The sequence below is a fragment of the Ammospiza caudacuta genome, chromosome 17, assembly GCF_027887145.1.
Source record: "Ammospiza caudacuta isolate bAmmCau1 chromosome 17, bAmmCau1.pri, whole genome shotgun sequence".
NCBI classification, from domain to species: domain Eukaryota; kingdom Metazoa; phylum Chordata; class Aves; order Passeriformes; family Passerellidae; genus Ammospiza; species Ammospiza caudacuta.
Window position 1 is genome coordinate 2,958,294 of NC_080609.1, and position 27,046 is coordinate 2,985,339.

The 27,046-nt window shown below is 48.0% G+C and overlaps 1 protein-coding gene across 2 annotated transcripts in view; it reads right to left on the reverse strand.

Annotated features, from left to right (window-relative positions):
• Positions 1-27,046, reverse strand: part of RAB11FIP3 (RAB11 family interacting protein 3) — an 80,800-nt gene that overhangs the window by 43,250 nt on the left and 10,504 nt on the right. For both annotated transcript variants that reach the window (XM_058816109.1, XM_058816108.1), the window contains exon 2: positions 15,482-15,575. In XM_058816109.1, coding sequence (XP_058672092.1) covers positions 15,482-15,575 — 94 coding nt within the window. The remainder of the gene's footprint in view (positions 1-15,481; positions 15,576-27,046) is intronic.

Here is a 27,046-nt window from a genome sequence, read left to right on the forward strand (position 1 = left end):
ATTTCTCTTTATCCTTCCTGATGTGGTCACAACGCCTGGGGTCACCTCTGCCCTACTCTGCTCAAACCCATCTTGTACCCAGGGCTGGGGGTGGCATCAGGGACTGCCTTTTGTCCTCTGAGTGTCCATGACCACCTTCTCCTGCACTTCCAGCTCTATCCATCACTCCCACTGCCAGGCCAGTCACATCCATAAACCTGAAGGGTAAAATCAGGCTCTGAGAGACCTTCCAGGCAGCTTTACTGCTAAACCACCACAGAATCATGGAATCACTCAGGCTGGAAAAGCCCTCTCAGGTGATCAAGTCCAACTGCTCTCCCAACACTGCCAAGGCCACCATTAATCTATGTCCCCAAGTGCCACATCCACATGGCTTTTAAATCCCTCCAGGGATGGTGAATCCACCACTGCCCTGGCAGCTGTGCCAGTGCCTGACCACCCCTTCCATGAAGGAATATTCCCAATATCCAACCTAAACCTCCCCTGGCACAGCTTGGGGCTGTTTCCTCTTGTCCTGTCACTGGAAGCCACCACTGAAAAGCCATGTGGATGTGACACTTGGGGACATGGGTTAGAGGTGGCCTTGGCAGTGCTGGGGGAATGGTTGGTCTCAGGGATCTCAGAGGGCTTTCCCAACCTGAATCATTCCATGGGCTCTCCATGGGGGTGGGTGAGACCTCTTCTCATGTCTTGTTGAGCTTCAGAGCTCTCAGGTGTGCCAGAATCACCTGGGCTCTCCCAGGAACCTTCAGAGGTTATCTTTATCCAGCCGTTCTGGGATAAAGCTCCTGAAATAGATTGTAAAAACTGCTTCCAGAAGGCAGGATGGCAGTGGAAAGGCACCTTGAGTGAAGGGCTGTGGGTACAGCATGGGTCACACAGAGCCAGTTTTATCAGCTCCATATAGGAGTGACCTAGAAAAGAGCCTTTCAGGAGCATTTAAGTCATCTACCAACACACCGAACACACTGCTGCAAGCCACAGAGCCTCCAGCCCCGAGGGATTCCCACAGGATGGATTTTGTGAGCTCACAGACCTGCACTGATCAGTGTGGGAATAAGGCTTGGAACCTGCCTGAGTGGCACAGAACAAAACAGACCCCAGAAAGGAGCAGGATGAAGTTCTGGTTGGCTTAAGGGAGAACAAATTATATAAATCCAGCTCCCTTACTGGGAATGCTGCTGGAAAACAAGAGACACAGAGCCAAGGATTTGAGATGGCAGGAATTCAGGAGGATCCTGCACAGGGCAAGCCACTATCCAGCATTTCCAGAGGCAGCTCAGGGTCTCGTGCTCCAGCAGCCATGTGGAGTGATCCCTGTGGGATAAAGCCACGCCAATCCCACCCACCCCCCTTTTCCTTCCCCAGAGTGGCCCAGGAGCACATTTATAACCTGCTGCTCCCAGAAAAGAGCAGCTTTCTGCCCCATGATTTCCTGCAGCTCAGCTTCCCCCAGAGATGGGCCAAGGAGCAGCAGCACTTACTGCAAACTATCATTTCCCAAAAATGCCCCAGGGGAGGAGCAAAGGCAGCCCAGGCTCCCAGGGAGGCAGTGGCACAATGAAGATTGCTTACACAAGCCTGGCTAAAGCTCTTCAGCAGGCCCTCATGTCCTGAGCATCACTTATTGCATTTGGGTTGCCCCCAGACAAAGGGAGGAGTGATGAATCTGACTCCATGTTCTCAGAAGGCTAATTTATTATTTTATGATACTATATTATATTAAAGAATGCTATACTAAACTATACTAAAGAATACAGAAAGGATATTTACAGAATGCTAAAAAGATAATAATGAAAATTTGTGACTTTTTTCCAGAGTCTTGACACAGCTTGGCCCTGATTGACCAAAGAGTGAAAACAGCTCACAGCAGAAACCAATAAAACAATCACCTGTGGGTAAACAATCTCCAAACACATTCCACAAAACACAGGAGAAACAAATGATATAATAATTTGTTTTCTTTTTTTCTCTGAGGCTTCTCAGCTTCCCAGGAGAAAAATCCTGGGCGAAGGAATTTTACAGGAGGCACAAATCCAGCTGCCCTCCCTTCATCCCACAGGCCTGGTGAGGATCTGCCCCAGAGACAGAGCAGGAGGCCACTCCTAGCACCTGGAAACTGTGCTGAGTTTAACACCTGGAATCTGTGCTGAGTTGAGTTTAACACCTGGAATTGGGTGCTGAGTTTAACACCTGGAATTTGTGCTGAGTTCAGTTTAAGACCTGGAATCTGTGCTGAGTTTAACAGCTGGAACTGGGTGCTGAGTTTAACACCTGGAATTTGTGCTGAGTTTAAAACACAGGGTCTCATTTTTGATTCCCAGCAATCTGAGTGGCCTTTTCAGAGTGTCCAGTCACAAAGCCCAGCTCATACTCCTGCAGGCTTGTGCAGGAACAAAGTCTCACTGCTGGAGGTGTGAGATGCTGGAAAATGAGATGCTGGCTAGGGCCAGCAGTGGCTTAGAGCCACTTTCTGATGGAGAGACTGAGCCTCCAAAATAGCACTTGCTGCTGGTGAGGAGACCTCCAGCTCCTTCACTCCTTCTACTTCCAAATCTCCACACTTCTGCAAACTAAACTGGATTTTTAGACAGAGATCACAGAATCATGAAGGCTGGAAAAGCTTCGAAGTTTGAGAACACTGAAGCAGAAACTCCTTGAGATGCTCCACACCCAGGAGCTCACAGAAGACAATCTTATCTTTACCTTTTATATTTATCTTTATATATTTTCTTTAATATTTTATTAGTAATTATATATATATACACAATATATATAATTATTATACATGTTTATATACAATATATTTTATATTTTATATAGTCTTTTATATATTTTATCTTTATCTTTTTATCTTTATATTTTATCTTTATATAAGACTGTCCCACAAACAAAATATAATTAAAGAGAACCCTGACTCAGCAGCTCAAATGGACCCAAGGAGGTGACACCCCAAATAAAACAGGCACAAACCAGGCAGTTCCACAGGCTGGGACTGACTCGACACTCCCATTCCATCCTGAAGGCTTCAGCCTTCCAGCTCAAAGCTCCCACATGGAGAAATGAGGATAAGATTTAAACCCAGTTCAATCCTCCCCAGCTCAGAGCTTCCAACCCCAGGCCCAGGAAATGCTCACAATGTTCTGACCTCCAAGCATGGCTGAATTTCATTTTCAGAGCAATGCCTGAGTGGTCCAGGACCCACAAGGATCAAAGGGAACACTTTCAATACCTACAGCACTTCCATCAATCTGCAGGCATTAGTATTTGTCAGTCAGGTCTCATTTACCATTTCTGCCCTCCACTAGCCACACCAAAAACTGAACACAATTAATGGCAAACCTCTCCAAAGCTGTCACTGAGCCCTGGGGAGGGGTTTGGACCAGAACCACCCAGGTGCCTCTGGAAAAGATGTGATGGACAGGAGAGCTGTGAGCCTGGGCAGGCACTACAGTCACCCCCTGCTCCAGCCTAGGCTCCAACCTCAGCAACTGAGCTGCAAAATTACCAATGAAAATTATTTATAAAGTTATTTATAAAGCCTCTGATCTCAGACTTGCCCTCTGTGCCCATTCATGTGGGTCCTTTTTCAGGCTTATTTTGACCAGAAAAGGTACCTGGACTGTCAGTAACTCTTTGTTTTTATTGTCTCATATTGTCCTAAATCCTAATTGTCCAAATTTTTATTACTCTGATTATATTACTACTTTTATAACCATTTTATTACTAATAAACTTTTAAAATTTTAAAAACAATGGCGTTTTTCACAACAGGGGTGCCAGGTCACCCAGCGCAGTCCCAGCCCCCAGGCTGTGACAGAGCCGGGCAGGGAGGAGCAGAAGTGCTGGGTGAGTAATCATCCCTTTGTTAATAATTCTGGATTGACTGGATTCCTCAGGAGAAACAGCTGAGAGCTCTGCAGGGCTGCTTTCCTAACTCTAAGGTGGGCCAAGGATGTCCTGAACCCTGTCCAGGTGCTCCTGCTCAGGAGGAAGGACACATTCCCCCCTGACAATCCTTCCAGACCCACAAGGATTAAAGGGAACACTTTCAATACCTACAGCACTTCCATCAACGTGCAGGCATTAGTATTTTTCAGTCAGGTCTCACTTGGTGCTCCTGCTCAGGAGGAAGGACACATTCCCCACCTTCCAGGGCTGATCCAAGCACTGACAATCCCTCACTCTGGCCTAACATCCAAACCTGGGACAGTAGAACAGGCAGGACAGAAACCACCTCTGACACCCACGTGGAGCCACCAGCCCTGCCCTGCCCAGCCCTGTCCATCCAGCCCATCCCAGTTCAGCTAAGCCCAGCCCATCCCATCCCATCCTATTCCGTCCCATCCCAGCCCAGCCTCCTCCCACGCACTCCCCAAACCGCAGCCGAGCCCGGCTCCCAAAAGCATTCCCAGCTCCAGATGTGGAGGAAAACAGCAGAGCCCAGAAAGGGAATCCTGCACTGGAGAAACACAGGCAGGAGAGGGAAGAGGAGAAATGTTATTTAACAGAAACTGCCTCTCTTTTTCTCTTTAGTCATCATCTCCAGAGAAGACCATGCTAATGTTATAAATACATATTATAATACTGGCTTTTTGCAAATATTAAAATGGATTTGATATTTGTAATGTCTAAGTAACTTTGTTATAAAGATACAGTTTGTATTTCTGTTGTTAATTAAGCTTAGTGAAATAGCTGATAGAAGCGTGCTTGTGTTAAAATGCCTGTTTGGGTGGGATAACACCCAATGCACACAGGATGAGGACACCTGTACAGATCTGCCAACCATCAGCACTCACTGTCTGAATAGAGTGTGCACCAAGTCCCAAAAACTGGAGCTGATAAAAAAGGAGTTAAACCACAGCCAAGGAATACCCATGCTCTAAAAAGGTGGAACCAAGGAGGAAATGTGCTAAACAGCTCTTGGAACGTGTAAACTAGTTTGGGGGAAAGTTTACTATGCATAAGGGTCTATGAATATGCAAAGAGCTGATGTAATTAAAATGTATTTTAATTAAAAAGGGTATTCCCAAAGATAACAGGGTGCTCTTAGCTGAATGCCATAATAACCTTTGCTACACAGTCTTGGTCTCCTATTGTCCTTCATTAAACTTTTTACATTTTCACAGGAGAGTGAATGTGTTTTTCACATTAAGAACTGCTCCAAAGCTCCAATAAAGCACTGCTCCCTATTTTCATCATCCTGGGAAAGCAGGTAGTCCCTGCAGTGGGTTTTTTCCTCCTTTCCCAGTAAAATTTGCTTTCTTTTGGGCATCAGATTTGTCTTTATCAGGTTGGGTTATGGTCTGTGGGTCAAAAGGCCACCACAGGTTTCCTTCACTTCAGGATACATGGAAGTCTCTCCACTCTGGAATTAGCTTTGATTTCCAGGGGATCTGGCTACACAGCAATGCTTTTCCCTGCCAAGGAATGCTGAACCAACAGTGATTCTTTGGGGATTTGATCCCAGGTTTAATCCCAGCTTAGAACCAGAACTCCCTTGGACTCGGGGTGTATTTTAGACCTGTTACAGTCCACAATGGTGACTGGACACAGCCAGATTTCTCAGGCATATGCTCCAAAGCAGGAATTCATGAAAGGGAAGAGATTGCTAAAGAAGGAATTCTCAGAGGTGCAGAGATTCTGTCTCAGGCTGGAAGATGTGGCTGGGGCTGTGTGTTCTGTTCCCATCTGTCAGAGCTGGGGCAGTTCTCTGCTGTTCCTGGGGCAGTTTTTTCTTTATCTCTCCCACAGCCAACCCTCCCTGCAGGAGATCTCTGCTGTCCACGGCCACTGAGTGTCTCTGCAGGGCTGATCCAATTCCAGCATCCCATGGGGAGATGCTGTGCCCAGGGGAGGAGCCAAGCATTCCTACCTGGATCCAATCTGAGCCTGGCACAGCACAGCAGCCTTTGCCCCCTGCACTGCCAGAGGAGCAGCTTTCTGCTGCCCTGCATGGCCAGAGGGAGCCCAGGCCCATCTGCAGCAGCCCTGGAGCTGCAGAGGAAAACTCCCCCCTTGTGCAGGATCCCTGCTGCAGCAGAGCCACAGCTGGCACTGCAGGAGGGCTGAGCCCCCATGGGATGGGGCTGGGACACCCCCTGACACACAGGGGACAGGGCATGGTCTGACTCTGGCAGTGTTGTTTTGTATTATTACATCTTTATTTTATTTTTATTTCCTTCCCTAATAAAGAACTGGTATTCCTATTCCCATATCTTTCCCTGAGAGTCTCTTTATTTCAAAATTACAATAATTTTAGAGGGAGGAGATTTACCTTTTCCACTTCAAGGCAGGCTCCTGCCTTCCTCAGCAGACACCTGGCTTTTCAAAGACATTCCCATGCCAATCTCCCATTCCTGGTCCCCAGACCCTTCACAGCATTTTGCAGCAGCGTGTTTGAGCCATTCCTTGCTGCTCTCATCCCAGAACTGCCTACAGACACAGCTCTCCCAACACTTGTGCTCCTCTCCCAAAAGTAGGTCAATGCAGTATGTCATGTGCCAGGCTGCTTTGGGGAAGCACAGCTCCCTCTGAGCCATGGAGCACCCAGCAGCCTCCCCCCTGTCACCCTTCACCCAGCTGCCACACCGATGAATTCACTACAAACAAGTGTTTATGGAAATCAAAAGAGAAATGCAAGTGCAGAAACTGCTCTGCTGAGCCAGAAGTGCCCCCCCACATCAGCAGCCAAGTCCTTGCTCTGGTTTATTGTTATTAGATCAAATCCATTAATGGTTGGATTCAATCATTCTGAAGGAGTTTTCCAGCTTAAATGATTTTATGTCTGTATTAGAGCAGAAAGAGGGACTTCAAAAGAGCTTGAGAACAGTGTGATTGTGGTTCCTCTCCCAGCAATTGCTCCAGCTTCCAGGGGGAACAGAAAATGCCCCCTGCTCATCCATGCCTCCCTGCTCACCCTGCCATGGGGAGGAGGGCTGCAGCCAGGATCTGCTGATCCTGGGGGCTGCACAGCTGGAGAGAAAGTTCCTCACACACACAGGAGCATTTTGGGGCTCCTGGGAGCAGAAGAGGGACTTTTCTTCTCCAGGGACACTGGGGCTGGAGGAAAGGAGCACCCAGCTCTGTGTCCCTGCCCTGGGGCTGTACCTGTGTCCTGCTCTTCCCTGGAACAGCCTCCAGCTGGGCTGGGTCCATCTCTGCTTGGTGCTCCTGCTGTTTGCATCTCCACAGAGCATCAGCCCCTCCAGAGGGGTCTCTGTGCCCTGGTCACACCCAACCCTCCTGTCAGGAGAGGGATGGAGACAGACCCAGGTCCTTGTGACCAAGAGCACCCCCAAAGCAGCTCAGTTCCATCCCTCACACACCTAATTCCCCATTCTCTGCAAGCACACAGTTACAGACTCAACAGAACCCCAGAATCACTGAGTCTGGAAAGACCTCTGAGATCATCAGGTCCAATCTGTGCCCAGTGCCCAGCTTGTCACTAGCCCAGAGCACTGAGTGCCACATCCAGGCTTTCCCTGGACACCTCCAGGGATGGGGACTACAACCCCAACCTGGGCAGCCCCTGCCAAGGCCTGGCCACCCTTTCCATGAAGAAATTCCTCCTGATGTCCAGCCTGACCCTCCCCTGGCACAGTTTGTTCCCTCTCCTCCTGTCCCTGTTCAGGGAGCAGAGCCTGACCCCCACCCGTGTCCACCCTCCTGTCAGGAGCTGTGCAGAGCCAGAAGATCCCCCTGAGCCTCCTTTTCTCCAGGCTAAAGAACCCCAGTGAAGCCCTCACACATTTTTATGGGCAGGCCCAGTGGTTTCCAATATAACCCTCTAAGCACCACTATTTCAAGGGAAAAAAAAAATCCAAATTAATTTCAAGAAAGCCTTGGCTGCTCCTGTCCCTGGCAGAAGGGGGCACAGACAAGCACATGGACCCCAAACCTGACCAGCACAATCCTGGTGCTACAATCCTCCTCCTGCACCACAGAGATGAGCACAATCCCCAGCTCCCAAGAACAGCACAGGGATTATATTTTTTTCAAGTATCCATATAAATTTTAAAGAGCCATTTAAATCTCCACTCCTTTCAGGGACAGAATTAACACTCATCTTCCTAAAGCCCTTATCCCCACCAGCAGTATGTATAGCACATCCATATGGATCTGCCAGAGCACAGCAAGATGCAAAGGCAAAAATAAAACAGCAGAAGACATAATGAGAGCAATTTGGGTTTTATTCTCGCTCATGAATCAATCTTGATTTCCCATTCACAGCACCCCCCGTTCCCTGCACGCCAGCTGTACACAAAGAGGCATCTGTCCTACCTTCAGCCATCCAAGGAGCTGTGTCCCTGTGGATGCTGCTTCAGCCAGGGTTAGGAGCAGCAGGAGCAGCAGGGAGGTCTCCACTGCAGCAGTGCTGCACGAATCCAGGGATCAGCAGATCCCAGGGGAACGTGGGAAGTGCTCAGAGCGGTGCCAGCTACTCCCTGAGTTTAGTCAAACGGGCACACGGGCTCTGCTTCCATCTGCTGAGCCCTGGGCAAGGCTTTCCTCCCCAAAAGCAAAAGCTGCAATATTCACCTGGGCCTGGGCACCCCCTGTTGCAAACCCACTGCACCTGCAGCAGCCAGGAGGGGCAGAGGGTGCTGAGGATGGCCACAGACAGAAATAACTGCAGGATGGGGAGTGGAGGGGAATGCAAGCTTGGGCTTCTGCAATTATCCCTGGGCAAGGAAAGCTTTCCTTTTGCGTAGCAAAACCCATCTGCAATGCAGATCCTACAGAGGGGGGAAAAACCTCCACACAAAGCAAACAGGGGTTACCTTACTGGGTATCCCACACCCTGGAATGCTCCCAGGAGCCAGCAGGATCCAGGTCACCAGGGCAGCCAGCCTGTGCCACCACGTGCTGCCTGCAGTGCCTCTGAGAGGCTTCTGGGCACACTGGGCTCTGAGGTGACATCTGAGCACTGTCACAGCCCGAGGCACAGCCAGGGCAGTGGGAGCAGGGAATGTGGCACACAGCATGCACGTGGGAAAGCTCTGTGGATCTGGGTTTGGGAGCTGATGTGCAGCTCCCTCCTGGCTCTAAGCCTTTAAGGTATTGTGGGAACAACAGTAAAGGTGAGAAGCTCAGGGCTTCTGATTAAAATAGGGGGATTTCCTTTCAGTTTCATCTGTGTGTTATTTGAAAAATGCCTAAAAATTGATGGATTGGGTTCTGCCTCTTCTTACCTTTACTGTTTTTCCCACAAGGTACAACACTCACATCCTTTATTCAGAGAAGGGCTGCATGTGGCCTTTCCTCTCAGGAAATTCCCAGCTGACACTCAGCTGCCAGGAGCTCACCAACCTTTCTGGACAGGGCTGCAGAAACCCTGGGAATGCCCCCTGAGATCCTCCCAGGGATCTTCCCAAGGTTTGGGGAGCAGGGAACACCCCCCAAGATCCTCCCAGGGATGCTCCAGGATCAGAGAGCAGAAACCCTGGGAACGCCTCTGAGATCCTCCCAGGGATGCTCCAAGATCACAGAGCAGAAACTCTGGGAATGCCCCTGAGATCTTCCCAGGGATGCTCCAAGATCACAGAGCAGAAACTCTGGGAATGCCCCTGAGATCCTCCCATGGATGCTCCTGGGATGGGGACTGAAGAGCTGCAGCCCCACAAAGGCTCTGCAGTTCCAGTTAGGAACAGTGTGGTGCTCCCACCCAGGCAGAGCCACAGCCTGACCCCCAGCCCTGAATTTGCTCCTCAGCATCCTGCCATGCCTGCTCCAGCTTCCCAGCTCCAGGCTTTTCCCTCCAGCCAGCCTCTGGAAGTGCCTCTGGGGAGCTGAAGGTGCTCCTCCTGCTCCTCTTACTCAGCCCATGGAGTATCTTTCCCTTGGCACAGCGGATTTGTGACCCAGCTCCTCCAAAGCTGGCACTGCCAGGCGTCTCCCAGGTCTCTCTCCTTGCAAACAGGAACTCTCTTAGAGTTTCCAGGTTTGGGTGTTGGCTCTTGAGCTGGATTTTCCATCTCCCCAAATCCAATGGGCTTTTAGTTGAAGCATTTAGAAAATAAACAATAATTTAAAAAAGAGCTGTGATTATTTCCATCCTGGGGCCCTCCCTGAGCTCCTGGACACATCCATCCCTCCGTGGATGCCCTGTCTGTTCTTAGTGCACAGGGGCCCCTTTGTTCAGGGATCAGAAGCCAAGGCAGAGGGGCTGGGTGAGGCTGGCAGCTCCAGGAGTGCCCCTTTCCCTGCCTGGCACAGGGGTCCCTAAAGGTGCCACCTCCAGCAGTGCCCTGTGAGCACCTCCCACAGCCCCTTCCCTGCAAGGCAGATGTTCCAGATGTTTTAGCTCCTAGGATGCGTGTGCATGACACAACTTGCTCCTCACCCTTGTGAGCTGCCGTGTGAGCACAGAGATGTTCAGAGAGGCCCCTGCAGAAACACCAGGTGTGTCTGAAGCTTTGAAGGTTTCAATACCTGGACAAGGGAAGGGCTCTGTGGGTGAGCACAGGCCTGGCTGTGTGCCTGGCCCAGCTAAGCCTGATCCTGTTTGCCCCCACAACTCCTCCTCCAGCTGCTCCTGCAGCCAGGACCAGAGGGGCAGAGCTGCTCCTTGTTCCAGGCACCTCAGTTTGTGATTCCAGCCCCTGGAACCTCACTGCCCATCCCAAGGCAGCTCCTCAGCTTGTGATTCCAGCCCCTGGAACTTCACTGTCCCATCCCAGGGCTGCTCCTTGTTCCAGGCACCTCAGTTTGTGATTCCAGCCCCCTGGAACGTCACTGTCCCATCCCAGGGCTGCTCCTTGCTCCAGGCACCTCAGTTTGTGATTCCAGCCCCTGGAACCTCACTGTCCCATCCCAGGGCTGCTCCTTGTTCCAGGCACCTCAATTTGTGATTCCAGCCCCCTGGAATGTCACTGCCCCATCCCAGGGCTGCTCCTTGCCCACAAACAGGCTCCTTCCTGCTAGGCTGAGCTTTCCAAGGGGCTGGGATGTGATCCCTGGTTCCTGTTTCTCCCTGAGGAGATCCTCCAGGAGCTGGACCTCCTCACTCTGATGATGCAGGGACTCACTCTGGCTCCCTCTGTTTCTTTTCCCTTCCATCTCACTGATGGTTGTGGGAAATATTTTTTTTTCCATTCAAGGAAAAAAAGGAAATGAGGGAAATTAATTTGTAGAGAATTCTCAAAGCCTGACAGAAAGCTCACATAGCATACATCTGTATACAAACCCTGAAATAAAAAATACTATCCTAGAAATGCCATAGAATCAGACAGACATTATTAAGAGAGAAATAGAACTAGAAACAAGTTTCAAAAAATAACCTTACAAATAAAACTAGATACTTTAGAGAAACAGAACTATAAAAGATACATTGTAGTAAGCAATTTTAAATGATTAGCTTTAAGACATTTACAGTATAGTGTACCAAGCCAAACCCAGACCAAGAAATGCTTATAATGTATTATAATTAAGAAAAAATTTTCTTCTGCTTATAATAGCATAGATTGGAAAAGCAGGCAAGCCACTCCCTGAGTAGCAGGGAAGGACAAGGGGACTCGGTCACACTAAGCCTTCCCCTGACTCAGAGACGGGGCATTTTAAAAATTTTAAAAATTCTGAGAGGCATTTTAAAAATTTTTATTCCATTTTTAAAAAAATGTTAAAACATTTTAATTAAAAAATAAAATTTATTTTTTAAATTTTATTTTTTAAATTTTAAAAATTTTAATTTTTAAAATTTTAGTTTAAAAAATTAAAATTCTGAGAGGCATTTAAAAACTTTTATTCCATTTTTAGTCTCATGAGAAGGCTGAGACAACACAGATGTTATAATTCACACCATCACAAACAGAAGCCAACTATTTCTTAATTACAATACACTGTGTTTCTTGGCCTATTATATGGCTTAGTCTTTTTTGTAAGGCTATCTAAGTCCTTTCCCTGCAACCAAAAAAAAGCAGAGTTACCTATGGAATCCTTGCAGGAAACAGCAGCTTCCAGCACAGAAACGCCTTGCAACCAACTTTTTCCTCTTTATTGAAAAAATAACAGGGAATTTCTTGAGCTGCCCCCAAACTGTGTCTGTTCTCCTTGAAGGGAACATAAATAATCAGCAGGGAAGGACAAGGGGACCCAGCAGCCACGAGCAGGAACAGAGACCATGGGGAGCTGAGCCTGCCCCACAGCCCCAGGGCTGAGAACAGAGCTCAGCACCTGAGAGCCACAGGCTCAGCACCTCCCAGAGCAGGGAGAGCCTCTGGATTTACTGGTATTTGGGTGATTTACCCAAATTTACTGGGATATTTACTAGCAAATTACTCTGGAAGCACTCCCTGGCCATCCACACTGCAGGCATAAAAAAACCCCTACATCCATGAGAACCTACCAAAAACTACACCCATGAGAACCTACAAAATCTATACTCATGAGAACCTACCAAAAACTACATCCATGAGAACCTACAAAATCTACATCCATGAACACCTACAAAAAAACTACATCCATGAGAACCTACAAAATCTACACCCATGAGAACCTACCAAAAACTACATCCATGAGAACCTACAAAATCTACATCCATGAACACCTACAAAAAAACTACATCTATGAGAACCTACAAAATCTACACTCAAGAGAACCTACAAAAAACTACATCCATGAGAACCTACCAAAAAATGACATCCATGAGAACCTGCAAAAACTACACCCATTAGAACCTACAAAAAACTACACCCACGAGAACCTACAAAAAACTACATCCGTAAAAACCTACAAAGAACTACACCCATGAGAACCTAAAAAATCTACATCCATGAGAACCTACGTCCATGAGAATCTACAAAAAATCTACACTCAAGAGAACCTACAAAAACTTATATCCATGAGAACCTACAAAAATCCACATCCATGTGAACCAGGCTTTCTCACCCAGCCCTCACTGTGGGAGGGCAGGAGACAGCCAGGAGTGGCTAAAATCTCTCCTTAAAGCCTCAAATCCCAATTCCTCTGCTCTGTCCCTCTCAGTCAGCATCACCTGGCCAGACAGACACAGAGCTGGCCCAGGGCAGTGCAGAGGTGGCCCTGGGGCTTTGTGTGAGGGCTTCAGTGGCTCCTGCTCCAGGCTGGAGGGCAGTGGGACATGCCCTGGCACAGGGACAGACAGACAGCTCAGCATCCTGCACGGAAAGGCCAAGTGGACATGAAGCAGTTGTGAGAAATGCAGCTGACAGAGGAAATTTGGCTGGGTTTGTAACTGCACCTTCAGTTTGTCAGACTCCAAGCAAATCCCAGGAAATCTCCTCCCAGACAGAAGAGAGGCAGAGAAGAGTGGGACATCCTCAAAAATAAACCCTGCATTAACACAGACACCAAAAGATGAGGACTTCACCAAAAGGTCCAAGCTGACACCAGCTCTCTCTTCTATAACTGACCCAAGAATTTCAGAGCACCAAGAAATCCAGCAGAGCATTCCTTGACTAAAAATAGGCCCAGCTAATTAACAAACCTTGTTAAAAGGCACACCCAGCAGCAGCATGACCTCTGCTTTGGTTACAAAGGGATGATCAATATTGACTGTCTAAAAAACAGCAGCAAATCCTTCAGGTGCCTTCAATGTGAGCAATGCTCAGTTGTGAAAAAAAGAAACTGCTCTGCTCCCTGCCCTGGGCTTCTTTTTAAACCATTTAATGCCATGTGTTGTTAGAGAGATCAGCCCTTCCTAACCACTGTAATAAACACATATCAATCTCTTTCAAATTTAATAAATAGAGCCCCTAAAAGCTTTGCCTGGATCTGCTTTTCCCATTCAATTAATAGAACACAACACCAAAGTGATGAATTATTGAGGAGAAACACGAGCCTGGCCTTTCACAAATGCTCTACTCCAATGGCAATTTATTACAAATTAATAGTGTGCTGCAGCTCCTCCTGCTTCCTGGCAGCTGGGAATTGCTCAGGAAACTTGGGAGCTGCCATAAAACACTGCAGCCCTGAGCTCAAATCATCCTGGAGGGGTTTGGGTGGGAAGGGAGCTCAAAGCTCGAAGGGTTTGGACAGCACTGCCAGGGATGCACAGGGTGGGATTGTTGGGGGCTCTGAGCAGGGCAGGAGTGGGACTGGGTGCTCCCCTCAGTCCTTCCCAGCTCAGGATATTCTGTGCTTCCAGGGTTATAAGTAAGAGAGCCCAGAGTCTGGAGAGTCCAAATCCCACAATCACCTTTTCTGCAGCTGCATTTTTGCAGCATTTGGGCACCCCGTACGCCATTTTGGGTAATTTTTGAATCCCATTCCAACTCCAACACCTTCCACTGCCCCTGGCTGCTCCAATCCCTGTCCAACCTGGCCTTGGGCACTGCCAGGGATCCAGGGACATCCAACCCAAATCATGCTCTGGGCACCCTGTGTCAGGGCCTGCCCACCCTTGCAGTAAATAAATTAATAAATAAAGTGAGAGTGGAACTGGGGAGGAGGAAGGATGGAAAACTGACAGAAGAACAGGAGAAACCTTTGCTTTGAGGGGTTTTTACTCCTGGAACAGCACAGTTTGTATGGGAAGGATGGTTCTTTGCCACCCTTGCAGCACACTCCATGGGCAGGGCTGGAATCCCAGATAAGCATCTCTGAGCAGAGCTGACTATTGTGCAAGGATGATAATTCACATTTGCACATTCAGAACTCCAGCTGCTCAGAAAGGAGATCCCCTGATTTCTCACACCCTGCCTGGCCCAAAATGACCCTCTGACACTCTGAGAGAAATCCCAAACTGAAAAAACAACTGAAAAAAAACCCCTTTTCTGCAGCAAAGGGGTTCAAATGGCAACCAGCCAGAAAGATACTTCACACTTCACCAAGCTGCTGCTCTGGAAGCTCTTGCAGGAATCCCTCAGGAGCCAGGTGTGGATTGGCACTGGCCTGTTGGAAGATCATCCTGACCCCAGCCAGGGAGTTCAAAGATCTGGTTTCATGTGCTGCTTGCTAAAAGCCATCTGAGCATGTTGGAGTGAAGGTCATAAATGCATTGGTAAATTCATCAATAAATTGGTAAATGCATGGTAATTCCCATTCCAGTGGAAGGTGCCCTGCCCATGGATGGTATGAGTTGAGTGTTAAGGCCCTTCCAACCCAAACCATTCCATGCTCAGTGCCAGTGATGGAAGATGTCACAGCCAGCAGCATTGGCAGCCACTCCACCACAGCAAGAACTCCCAAAAACACAGGTGAGAGACACCAAACCAGAAGGAAATGATTTCCCAGTGATTTTTCTTTGTAGGAAGGAACTTTCCTGATTAACAACAAAACATGGAACCACCACCACAACTGCTGTACCACCTTTTTCAACCCCTATTAAATGCCCCCAACCTCTCCACCTTCCCCTCCACCCAGCACAGAGCAGGAACTCAGAAAACCAAACCTAGATGGTTTTCCCCAAGCTTCTCCCTCTCTTTGAACAATCTTCTCAGCTCATCCATGGTGTTAAATTTGGCCAGTTCCCATCCTCACTCAGAGCACAGCAGGAAACTCACCTCCATTTCTGATGGCTCTGATGCCCCGATGGAAATCTTCAAAGCTGATAACTCCCAACCCACTGGGATCCAGGTATTTTGTTAGGTCCTTTACCTGCAACCAAAAAAAGCAGAGTTACCTATGGAATCCTTGCAGGAAACAGCAGCTTCCAGCACAGAAACACCTTGCAACCAACTTTTTTCTCTTTATCAGAAAGATTTGAGAAAATAACAGTGAATTTCTTGAGCTGTCCCCAAACTGGGCCTGTTCTCCTTGAAGGGAACATAAGTAATCAGAACAAAGGGGTTAATTAGGACTTGGTTGGTGTTGAAAGTATTGTTTAGCCTTGAAGCTGCATTTCAGGCAGTGTCTCCTGTAACATGGACCTGCTTTGCCAGGGATTTGTTTATTTTTATGGGTTTTAAAGAAGTCCTGTCTTAATTGGGAAACTCTGTAATAGGCTGCCTGGTAGGAGGGCCCAATTAAGGGGATTTGGTGATAATGAACTGCTCCATGTTACAAATTTAGGCCATATAATTGAAACATTTTCTCAATTAGACAATGCCTGGGGGGGAGGGGAATCACATCAAGCCAGGGTTGGGATGGGGTGCTGCAGCAAGGGGCACTCTGAGGATGCTCTGAGCTGTTCAAAGAGAATGGGAAAAGAGCAGAACCACAGGGCCCAAAGGGTCTCCAAAAGGTGCATTTGGTTCCTTCCTTCTGCCATGAGCAGAAAATCCTTCACACCAGATGCTTCTCAAGCTCAACCAGACATTTATCCATCATTTTAAGCGCTTTTGAGGTCTACTTTTGCAGCTGAGGAACAATCCCGGGAGGGAGCTGGTAAGGTGAGAGAGGTGAGCTCCATCCTGCAGACCTGCCCTGACTTGCCACACACATCTTCCTCCTCCTCCTCTTCCTCATGCACAGGAGGGAGTCTCCAGGGCTGCACTTGTGCAGTTTCAGTTTGGGGTTTCAGTTTGTTCCTGGGGAAGGAGCTGGTGAATCACCAAAGCTCTCCTTTCACACAGGTCTCACAGAGACTCAGCCCATGGAGCTCAGAGCTGCCCTGCTCACCCTGCAGCACCACTGGGGAGTGGTTTGAGCTCTTTTAGGTTTTCTGAAAGCCAGCTATGTGTTTCTATAGGAAAATCACATCTACAGCACACTCAGAGCTGTTCACCCACGGCTCCACGTGCTTTGGTCATCCCACATTCCCACAGGAACAGCTAAAATTCTGCTGGCATGAGGAACCCACAGGGCTGAGACCATAAAACATGGAATCAGAATATCCTGAGTGGGAAGGGTCCCACAGGGATCATTCAGTCCAAGCCCTGCACAGACCCCCAACAATCCCACCCTGGGCATCCCTGAGATCATTGTCCAAGCTCTCCTGGAGCTCTGGCAGCCTCAGGGCTCAATGATCTCAGAGCTCTTTCCAAGCTCACCTGAGAATCAGTGAACAGGAGAAGACAACACAAACACCTTCTCCAGTTTTCTAGAGCACTCTTTTTTGGCAGACAGACCTCCTAAACTCACATGGCACTCATCATCTTGGCTGAGTCAGGTTTCTTGTATGTTAAACAAAGGTATTTGAGACTAATAAAAACAACTCGTAGGAATGTGTCAGCTCCAGTTAATGCATCTGGCAGCTGCCTGGATGAAGCTGTCACTTAATTTGTTATCTGTGTACAGAGATAACAGAAGGGCAAGTGACATTTAATCAGACTTGATTAGCCTATAAGGGATTAGCATGACACACTCTAAATTACAGTTTCTGTGGTTTTCAGCTCCTCAGGACCACAGAGGGCTTCAAACCCTGGTGCCAATGGCACAGGAGGGCACCTCACCCACCCAGAGCTCAGCAGGACACACAGGGAGGTGTCTGCTCTATGCAAAAGAGAAACAATAAAAAGGAATTTAAATTGGGCTGTGGGCAGGGGGAAACGAGGGGAAATGGTTCTGAAACCTCCCCAACCCCGACATCATGGATGCAAACAACAAAAGGCACACAGTGAAGAGGCTGGATCAGTATGTGCTGATCCAAACCTGCCTGGATTTGCTGGCCAGGCTTAAAATCGCCGTTACCAGTTGAGAAACCACCCCAGGCTGAGGTGAGTGGCTGCTGACACTCCAAAGAACTCACAGACAGAAAACAAGAATATTTGCTGTGCCTGGACTGCTCCCCTCACCAAGCATCACCCAGCAATGGAGCTGGAGCCCCTCTGCTCTGGAGCCAGGCTGGCAGAGCTGGGGGTGCTCACCTGGAGAGGAGAAGCTCCAGGGACACCTCAGAGCCCCTGCCAGGGCCTGAAGGGGCTCCAGGAGAGCTGCAGAGGGACTGGGGACAAGGGATGGAGGGACAGGACACAGGGAATGGCTCCCACTGCCAGAGGGCAGGGATGGATGGGATATTGGGAATTGGGAATTGTTCCCTGTGAGGGTGGGCAGGCCCTGGCACAGGGTGCCCAGAGCAGCTGTGGCTGCCCCTGGATCCCTGGCAGTGCCCAAGGCCAGGCTGGGCAGGGCTGGGAGTAGCCTGGGATTGTTTTCTTCATTTGTTCATTTTGATGACTGGGCTAAACCCAGCACCTCATCAGGGCAGCTGGGAAAACCACAGCACTGAGGCTCAAACTGCTTTAGGTGCCTGCAGTAAATGTGAGCAGCTCTGAGCTCCCAGATTTGAGGTTTCAGCTGAATCCTGAGCACAGCAGCTCCCAGCACTCTCCTATGGCACAGCACCAAACAGGAACACTCCACCAAACTGAACACCGATCTCAACCCACGAGACAGAAGCCACAATCCTGCTTCTGGCCAGCAAAAATACTTCAAATAAAGGGTTTGCTTCTTGTGTGTGTCTGTGGCTGCTCACAAACCCTGCCTGGAGCCCAAGCAGCTGAAACACAGAGCATTAAAGAGTGAAAGAGGATGAGGTGGGTTAAGTAGCTGACTTAAATCCTGCTGGAAAGTGAGAGCTTTAAACTGCTTGAAGGCAGCCAGGCTGCCTGGAGCTGAGCACAGACACAGCAGCAGGAGCAGAGCTGGGGTTGTGGGGGTGTTTGAGGGTCCCCAGGACCAGGGAAGAGATGAGAATCTTGACTCCATGTTTCAGAAGACTATTATTATTCTATTATATATTATATATTTATTTTATATTTATATGTATATATTTTATAAATATATTTATTTTATAATCATTATTTTATATAAATATAAATAAGTATATATTTATAAATAATATATAAATATATATTTATTTTATAATTATTTTATAATAATATATTTGTTTTATATATTATTTATATATTATAGATTTATTATATATTATAAATTATTTATATATTAAAATGAATAATGTATTACATATTATTATGTATATTATAATATATAATATATAATATATAATATATAATATATAATATTAAAACTATTAATATAATATATATTATATATTAATAGTTTTCATAATATATTATAATATAATCTATATAATCTATAATCTATATTATATTATATTATATTATATTATATTGTATAATATGTAACATATAACATATAACATATTATATATTATATATTATATATTTATTATATATTATATAAAAAAACTACACTAAAGAATAGAAAAAAAGGATTTCATCAGAAGGCTTGAAAGGAAAAGAATTATGATAAAATCTTGTGACTGTCCAGAGTCCTGACACAGCTGGGCTGGGATTGGTCATCAAGTAGAAACAATTCACATGAGATCAATCAAAGATTCACCTGCCACATCCCACAGCAGCAAATAATTATTGTTTATATTTCATTTCTGAGGCCTCTCAGATTCTCAGGAGAAGAAATCCTGGCAAAAGAATTTTTCATAAAATGTGTCTGTGACAGGGGGTGGCACCTGCCAAGGGGGCTCTGGTCACTCCTGTGCCAGGGACATGACCAGACCAGGGGATTCCTCCTGGAAAAGGACATGGGGCAGGAGGGGACAATGAGGGGAGGTCCCCTGGCACCTCAGCAGCACCACAGGGACTCCCTGCAGCATCCCCAGCCCACAGCCCTGCATCCTGGGCACACCCCAGGCTGCCCACTCTGCCATGCCATGGGGCCCTCACTGCACAAAAAGAGTTTCCTTGCTTTGGTGCACTGAGCTCAGCTCAGCAAATGACCCTGAGCTCCAGCAGTGACAGCTCCACACTCCAGCTCACACACAAAGCCTTGGCACGGGAAGTTTCCCAGGGAGGTGAAGGATTCCCCAGCTGTGAATTCCCTGTTTAGAAAAGGAAAAGGAAGCTTTGGGCCTCTCCTCTCCATCCTCAGGGATGCTCCGTGCCTGCAGCACGCCCCAGATGGATTCAGCAGGACAGAATATCCACTGGGCTTGTTTCAGGTGGGATCCCTGAGGGAATTCTGGGCAGCCAACACTCCCTGCAAGCCCTGAGCCTGCCAGCAGCTTTCCCCCATATCCTGGCACAGGTCAGGGCTGAAACAGATCTCAAAAAGACATTATTTGGAGGGGAAAGGGGGGTGGGAGATTTCTAGTGGCCACAGCACCCCTAAGAAGAGCTGGTGGAGCTCAGAGCATCAAATCATGTGGGGTCCCACAGGGATGGTGATTCCACGTCCTGCCCTGGGAATAAAATCAAACCCCAGGGATGCTCTAATCTACACAGTCTGGGGGCAAATCCAAAGGGGGGAAAGAGGAGGAAAGAGTACTGATATATTCCTGATAAAGATCTCAAAATACCCAAGCAAATGGGGAGGGAAAAGGAGAAAAGGAAAAAAGGGAAAAGGAGTAAAGGAAAAAAGGAAAAAAAAAAGGGGAAAAAGGGGGAAAGAAGGAGGGGGGGAAAGGGGGAGAAAAGGGGGGGAAAAGGTGGGGAAATGAAGGGGGAAAGAAGGGGGAAAGAAGGGGGAAAGAGGGAAAAAAGGGGGGGAAAGGGAAAAAAGGGGGGAAAAGGGGGGAAAAAGGAGAAAAATGGGGAAAAAGAAAACAGAGGAAAAAAGGGAAAAAGGAAAAAAAGAAAAAGGTCCTGGTGTCCTGCTTGGCTGTGGCAGGACATGAAAATCCAAGCACTTCTCATGTAACTTTAATTACTCTCCCCTGCCTGCCAGAAGCCCAGATCTGCTCTGAACATCCTGTATCTCTGTACTGTGAGACAATCCCTGAACTCAGGCAGAGGGAAGGACGAGCAGAAGTGCCAAAGTGAGGCATTTTTAGCACTACAAAGGAGGGAGGGCTCACAGCAGCTGCTGTCCTCTCTGCTCAGGCCCACAGGAATCCACCTGAGTGGGAACACCCTGTGTAAAACCTCTCATGGTTACACAAAGGTGGATGCAGCACCTCCACCCTCTGTGTTTAACACCAGGGATGAGCCAAAGCTCCCTGAAAGCCCACCTTGCCTCTCAGGGCTAAACCAAAGGAAAATGTGTAATATTTTTAAATGCTGATGACAGAAGGCAGAGTATCCTTTTTTCACCTTTGGGAAACAGGCTGGAAGTGCTGCAGCCAAACCAAAGGGGCTGTGCCAAAGACACAGCTGTCCCACAGAGGACAGATTCCCCCACTCCCTGAGCCCACGGGCTGCAGTGGGATCAGCTGAAATGCCTGATCCCTGCTAATGCAGCATTTCTGTGGGCTCAGAGCACATGTCAGCCCTGTGCTGGCTGCTGACGGGGTGAGAACAGCTCCCCACACTGCTGCAGGGATGGGAAGCACAGCTGCAGCATTCCCAAAGCCAGAACAGCCTCCCAGCCCTCCAGTGCTGTGGTTCATCACCATAAACAGCCAGGCCCAGGGGAGGCTGAGAGCCCTGGCCCCAGCCCTGCTCTCAGCATCTGCCTCCCAAACTTCTGAAGGAGCTGGCACTCCACAGAGCACTCAGAACCTCAAAGCAGGTCTCTATTCTGCTGCAATTACACCTAATTAAGTAACCTTTAAAACACCCCCGAGGGGAGGATCTCATTGCAGGGAGCAGCCCTGGCCAATTGTGAGTGAGCAGTGCAAGAGCTGCATTATTTATTTCACAAATGGCAGTGCTGACCCAGGGCTGCTGCCAGGATTTTGCTCTCCCAGCCTTTCCCAAAGCTCCAGGAGGAGCTCAGCAGGCAGATCCAGCCTGCTCAGTCGCTATTTAAAGGTCCACCACAAGCAAGCCTGGTGAAGAAGCTTTCTGCAACATCTCTCCCTAATCTGGCCCAGAGATCAGCTCAGCCCTCCCATCCCTTCATCCCTTCCATCCCTTCATCCCCAGGCTCCAGCACTGCAACATCCAGACACCTTCCTGAGCAGGAGACAAAGGAAACCCCAGCCTGGTTTGTTCTCATCTTTTCCTGCCACAGAAGAAATAATCAGAGCTCCTATTTAAGTTAGAAGAATTATATTTTATATTCCCCTGTGTTCAGCAGGGGAATAATTATGGTAAGGATAAACCTGCAAGTATTAAATAAATAATAAATTTTTAAATACCAAATAAATAATAAATAAACCATAATAAATTATGGTAAGGATAAACCTGCAAGTATTAAAAAGCAGAGGAATGGGAGAGAAACCACCCACAAACCAAGACAGAGAAGGAGCTAAGTGAGCAAATTACCAAAGGGAAGACAGATCCTCTTCCCAGGAAGAGATCCTTGGCTTACAAACCCTCTTGCCTAACAAATCCTCCTTTTCCCAGGAATCCAAGAGAAAAGCTCTCAGCCTGCCACAGCTTTTGCTGTTCATCACCTCCCTGGGGCAGTTTCTCCCCCAGTCTTGCCCCAAAGCCTCTCCCAGGCTCCTTCTGCAGGAAATACCAGAGTAGAAAATGCAAATACAGAATGGGCAGCAGAGAATTCCCTCCCCACCAAACTCCTCTTTTCCCCTTTTGGAAGGGGGAGGAAGAGATCTCCAAGCCAGCTGTGAGCCAGCACCAGCCCAAAGCTGATGCTGAGGACCAGATGCCCCCCACTCATCAGGAGCCTGCAGAGGAGAAGACTTTCCCTTAAACACTCCAAATTCACCAGGGAAGCAGGAAAAAAAGCCAGAATGTGTTTCAAAGAGCTGGCAGCCAAAGAAGCCTGAGGACCACATCCTTCCTGCCCACAGCCATGAGAAACCAGGACAAACAGACCCAGCCAGGCCTGGAGTGAACTGTGGAGATCTCCTCCACCTGCAGCACTCACAGCTGGAATTTTGGGGTATTTTCCTGTGGGATCCCAGGACATTCCTCTGGCTGCCCTGGATGAGTCAAGACCCTGGCAGGGGGCTCAGAGACCTTGGCATGGAGTCACAAATACCAAAAACACCTTTGGCTTTGATTTTAGCCCATGGAAACAATTCCCAGCTTTGTGTGAGGATTTACAAGCCACAAGAGTTTGAGTAGAACGACAGTGAATTTGTCACAGGGTGAAAAAGTAGAATTTTGGGGTTTTAGAATGGGAGTTCAAGAGGCAAAATGGAGGAATCTGGGCACGTCCTGTCCTTCTTCTTCTTCTTTTCTTTTTCTTCTTGTTTTCTTCTTCTCGTTTCCTTCTTCGTCTTCTTCATCTTTGTCTTCTTCATCTTCGTCTTCTTCTTCTTCTTGTCCTCCATCTTCTGCTGTGATGGTGACACTTCTGGATTGCTTTGGAGTAGAGACAGACTGTCTAACACAGGTGATAGGTATTGGAAAATTATTGTAAATAAAGTACAAGTAGTTTTTAGTATAAAAAGCCAACACCACCCCAAGGGCAGGGGCTGTGCCACAACCCAACCTGCAGGACAGATCTCAGCAGGTCAGAGAGAGAATGGAACAGATAAGAGAAAATAAACAATCTTGGAAAGCAGAACTGAGCAATCTCAACTTCTTCCTTGGTAGCAGGGCTGGGAAAAAAAGATTCTTTAATACCTTGGGGTCATCTCAACCACAGAAACCTGAGATTTTCCCTGCTGGCAGAAATTCTTCTGGTCTGTACAGGACCTTGCTGGCCTGACCCCAGCAGCTCCATGGATATCTGGAGGCAGGAACACCTCCCTGCTCAGCAGGAGCCTCAGTTTGTGCTATTTAAGTGTGTTCTCAAATGCCAAATGTGACATTTCCAAATTATCCCTCAATTGTTGCCACTGAAGCATAAAAATGTATTTAAACAAACAACTTCAAGGATGGTTTGGAAACATTAGCAGGAATATAAGTTACGCTGAGATGGTTTTAATCCAAATTTAATTGTTTGTCTCAAGTGTTCCACATTTCCTGTCGCTCCCTAAGTGCTCAAAGGCTTCAGCAGCCACCATGCTCTGCTCTAAACATTTATTTGTTTGATGAACTTCAAGAGGGCTCTTCCTCCACCCTCCAAGCCTTTGTTTGTAGCTTCTGTTCCTCTGATGACAAGGGAAACCTGTTCTCACCCTTCCAAACACGGCTCAGGGGCAGGAGGCTGGGCTAAATCAAGAAAGAAGGAAAGGTTTAGAGCCAGGCTGCTGCTCAGGTAAAACACACACACCTGGGTGGAGCCACCCTGGGGACAGAGCCCAGTGCCACCCAGAGCCACCCTTGCTGTCCTGCAGAACAGGGACAGGAGCTTCCCAGGGTTCGGAGCTGATCTGAACAAAAAAAAAAAAAAAAAAACCAACAAAAAAAACCCCAAACCAAACAAACAACCAACCAAAAAAACCCAAAAAAACAAAACAAAAAAAAAAAAAACCAACAAAAAAAAACCCCAACCAACCAACCAACCAAAAAAACAACCAAAAACAACCAAAAACAACCAAAAAACAAAACAAAACAAAACAAAACAAAAAAAACCCCAACCAACCAAAAAAACCCAAACCAAACCAAACCAAAAAACAAACAAACAAACAAACAAACAAAAAACCCAAAAAACCCAAAAAACAAAAAAAAACCCCCACAAACCCAACCCAATCAAACACTCCAGGAGGTCACACAGTGAGGATGAGGCATTTTAAGATGCTGAATGTTTTTTTGCCTGCTGTGGCAAAGCTCCCTGCAGCAAACCCAGGTGTTCCTGTGATGGGGCTGTTTGGTTCCAGAGGCTGCCCAGGCTCAGAAATTCAGAATTTTTAAGTGTGTAAATCCAGGATTTTCGGGGTTTGCTTCCCTGTGCTCCCCTCCAGGATGGAAAGCAGCACAAAACACCCATGGGCACATCCCAGACTGAATCCTCCATGCCCTGGCACACTCACCCTCCCCAAGCACACTGTACAGGCTGTAACTCATACATGGGTTACAGTCAGAGAATCACTGAATTATCTGGGTGGGAAGGGACCTGAAAGCCCACCCAGTGCCACCTCTGCCATGGCAGGGACACCTCCCACTGTCCCAGGCTGCTCCCAGCCCTGCCCAGCCTGGCCTTGGGCACTGCCAGGGATGCAGGGGCAGCCACAGCTGCTCTGGGCACCCTGTGCCAGGGCCTGCCCACCCTCACAGGGAACAATTCCCAATTCCCAATATCCCATCCAGCCCTGCCCTCTGGCAGTGGGAGCCATTCCCTGTGTCCTGTCCCTCCATCCCTTGTCCCCAGTCCCTCTGCAGCTCTCCTGGAGCCCCTTCAGGCCCTGGCAGGGGCTCTGAGGTGTCCCTGGAGCTTCTCCTCTCCAGGTGAGCACCCCCAGCTCTGCCAGAGCAGAGGGGCTCCATCCTTGGGCTCCCCTGGGCTCTCTCCAGCTGTGCAGGGCAGGGAGCTGCTCCTCACAGCTGTAAATGTTGGGATTCTGGGGGACACAGGGAACCTCTGGGGCAGTGATCTGGAGCTGCAAACAGCAGCAGCTGAGCAGGAGAGAAGGAACCTGCCTGGCCCAGCCCTGCTGTGCCTGCCACCCTGGCAAAACTGAGCTTATTGTGCCACAAACAAGCCTGAACCAGAGCCCAGCAAAGCATAAAGACTCATTTCTTTTTCAGAGCTGCTTCAGGTTATTCCCCTCCCTTTGGCACCTCCTCAGGCAGCTCCAGAAAGGGCTGTTTGTGTGAAGGACACACAGCACACTGCCAGAGAGGGAAAAGGAGCCCAGAAGGGATCAGAGGCTCAGAGGTAGATTCCTGGAGCAAGGCAGAAGAGGCTGAGATGCCATGCATAGTTTGGGAAGCCCAGCACCTGAGGGACTGGAAGCTCTGGGCATGAAGGCATCAGCACAGCAAGAAACAGCCCATGGCACCTCCCAAAGCACAGGAACAGCCTGGATCTGCCCCATGGCTCTGCAGGGGTGTGCCAGGCTGGCAGGCAAGAGCCACCTCTGTGCCACCATGGGAGGGACACTCACACAGCCTGGAGGAGCAGCTCAGAGCACAAGAGAATTCCCTGCTGCACACCAAGAACCCTCCTGCTCCAAACCAGGGTCTCCAGAATGCTCCCATTGCACGCCCAGCACGCTCCTGTTCAAAACCAAAGCTCCCAAAATTCCCCATGGACCCTTCAGGGAAGGCTCCACAAACCCTGCTCTGCTCTGTGCTGTGAGAGTGTTCACAGGGGTCTGAGGATGAGGGAAGAGATGAGGATCTGACTCCATGTTTCAGAAGGCTGATTTATATATTATGATATATATTACATTAAAACTATACTCTGAAAAAATGCATGTATTTTATGATTGGCTTTTTGCAAATATTCAAATGAATATTATACGTGTTGTGTTAGAAAGTAATGCTGGAGTAATTCTCTTAAGTACTGTGGTAAATATACATTTAGGTTATAAAATTGTTAAAATAGAAACAATGCTATGTAAGATGCTTTGTTTAAAAGAAAGGACTGGCAGTGAGAGAGCAGCCACAGGACACCTGAATCTTTCAGAGAAAAAGAATTTATTGCTCCATTATCAGAAGAAATGAACTTCTTCCTGCCTGGAAGGCGCTGTCAGGATTAAAAGGAAGAAGTTGACACTGACCAGACAGAATCCTGTGTTTGAATGGAATTTATGCATCATGTATGAAGTGTATGAATATGCAACATATACTAAAAGAATAGAAGACAAGGTTTCACCAGAAGGCCAGCTAATTAAGAATAGAATCAGAAAGAATGATAACAAAGGTTTGTGGCTCGGCTCTCTCTCTGAGCCAGCTGACTGTGATTGGCCATTAATTAGAAACAACCACATGAGACCAATCACAGATGCACCTGTTGCATTCCACTGCAGCAGATAATCATTGTTGACATTTTGTTCCTGAGGCCTCTCAGCTCCTCAGGAGGAAAAACTCTTAAGGAAAGGATTTTTCATAAAAGATGTCTGTGACACTGTGCACCCTCCCTGCCAGGACAGCAGTCCCAGAGCTCCAAGCAGCCAGAGAGTAATAGCTCCTTGCTGCATCCATGTAGCAAACACAGAAAAATAATTCCACAAGGATATCCAAATTTTGGTTTATCCCCCAGCTGTAAACTCCTCACACACACACCCACAGTGAGCAGGGTGAAGAGCAGCCACTCCCTTGGAAAAAACAGGGAATGTGGCCAGGCAAAAGGGAGCCAACAGCTGCCTCCTCATCCCTGCCCAGCCAAGGGACACTGACAGGACACAGGACATCCCCACCAGCCTCCACACCCAGGCTGGGGCTGGGTGTCATCCTCCCATTCCCCCATCAGTGCAGAAAAACCTTCTCCAAGCAGAGCCCCTGGTTTCTGTGTTTGCTGGGGAT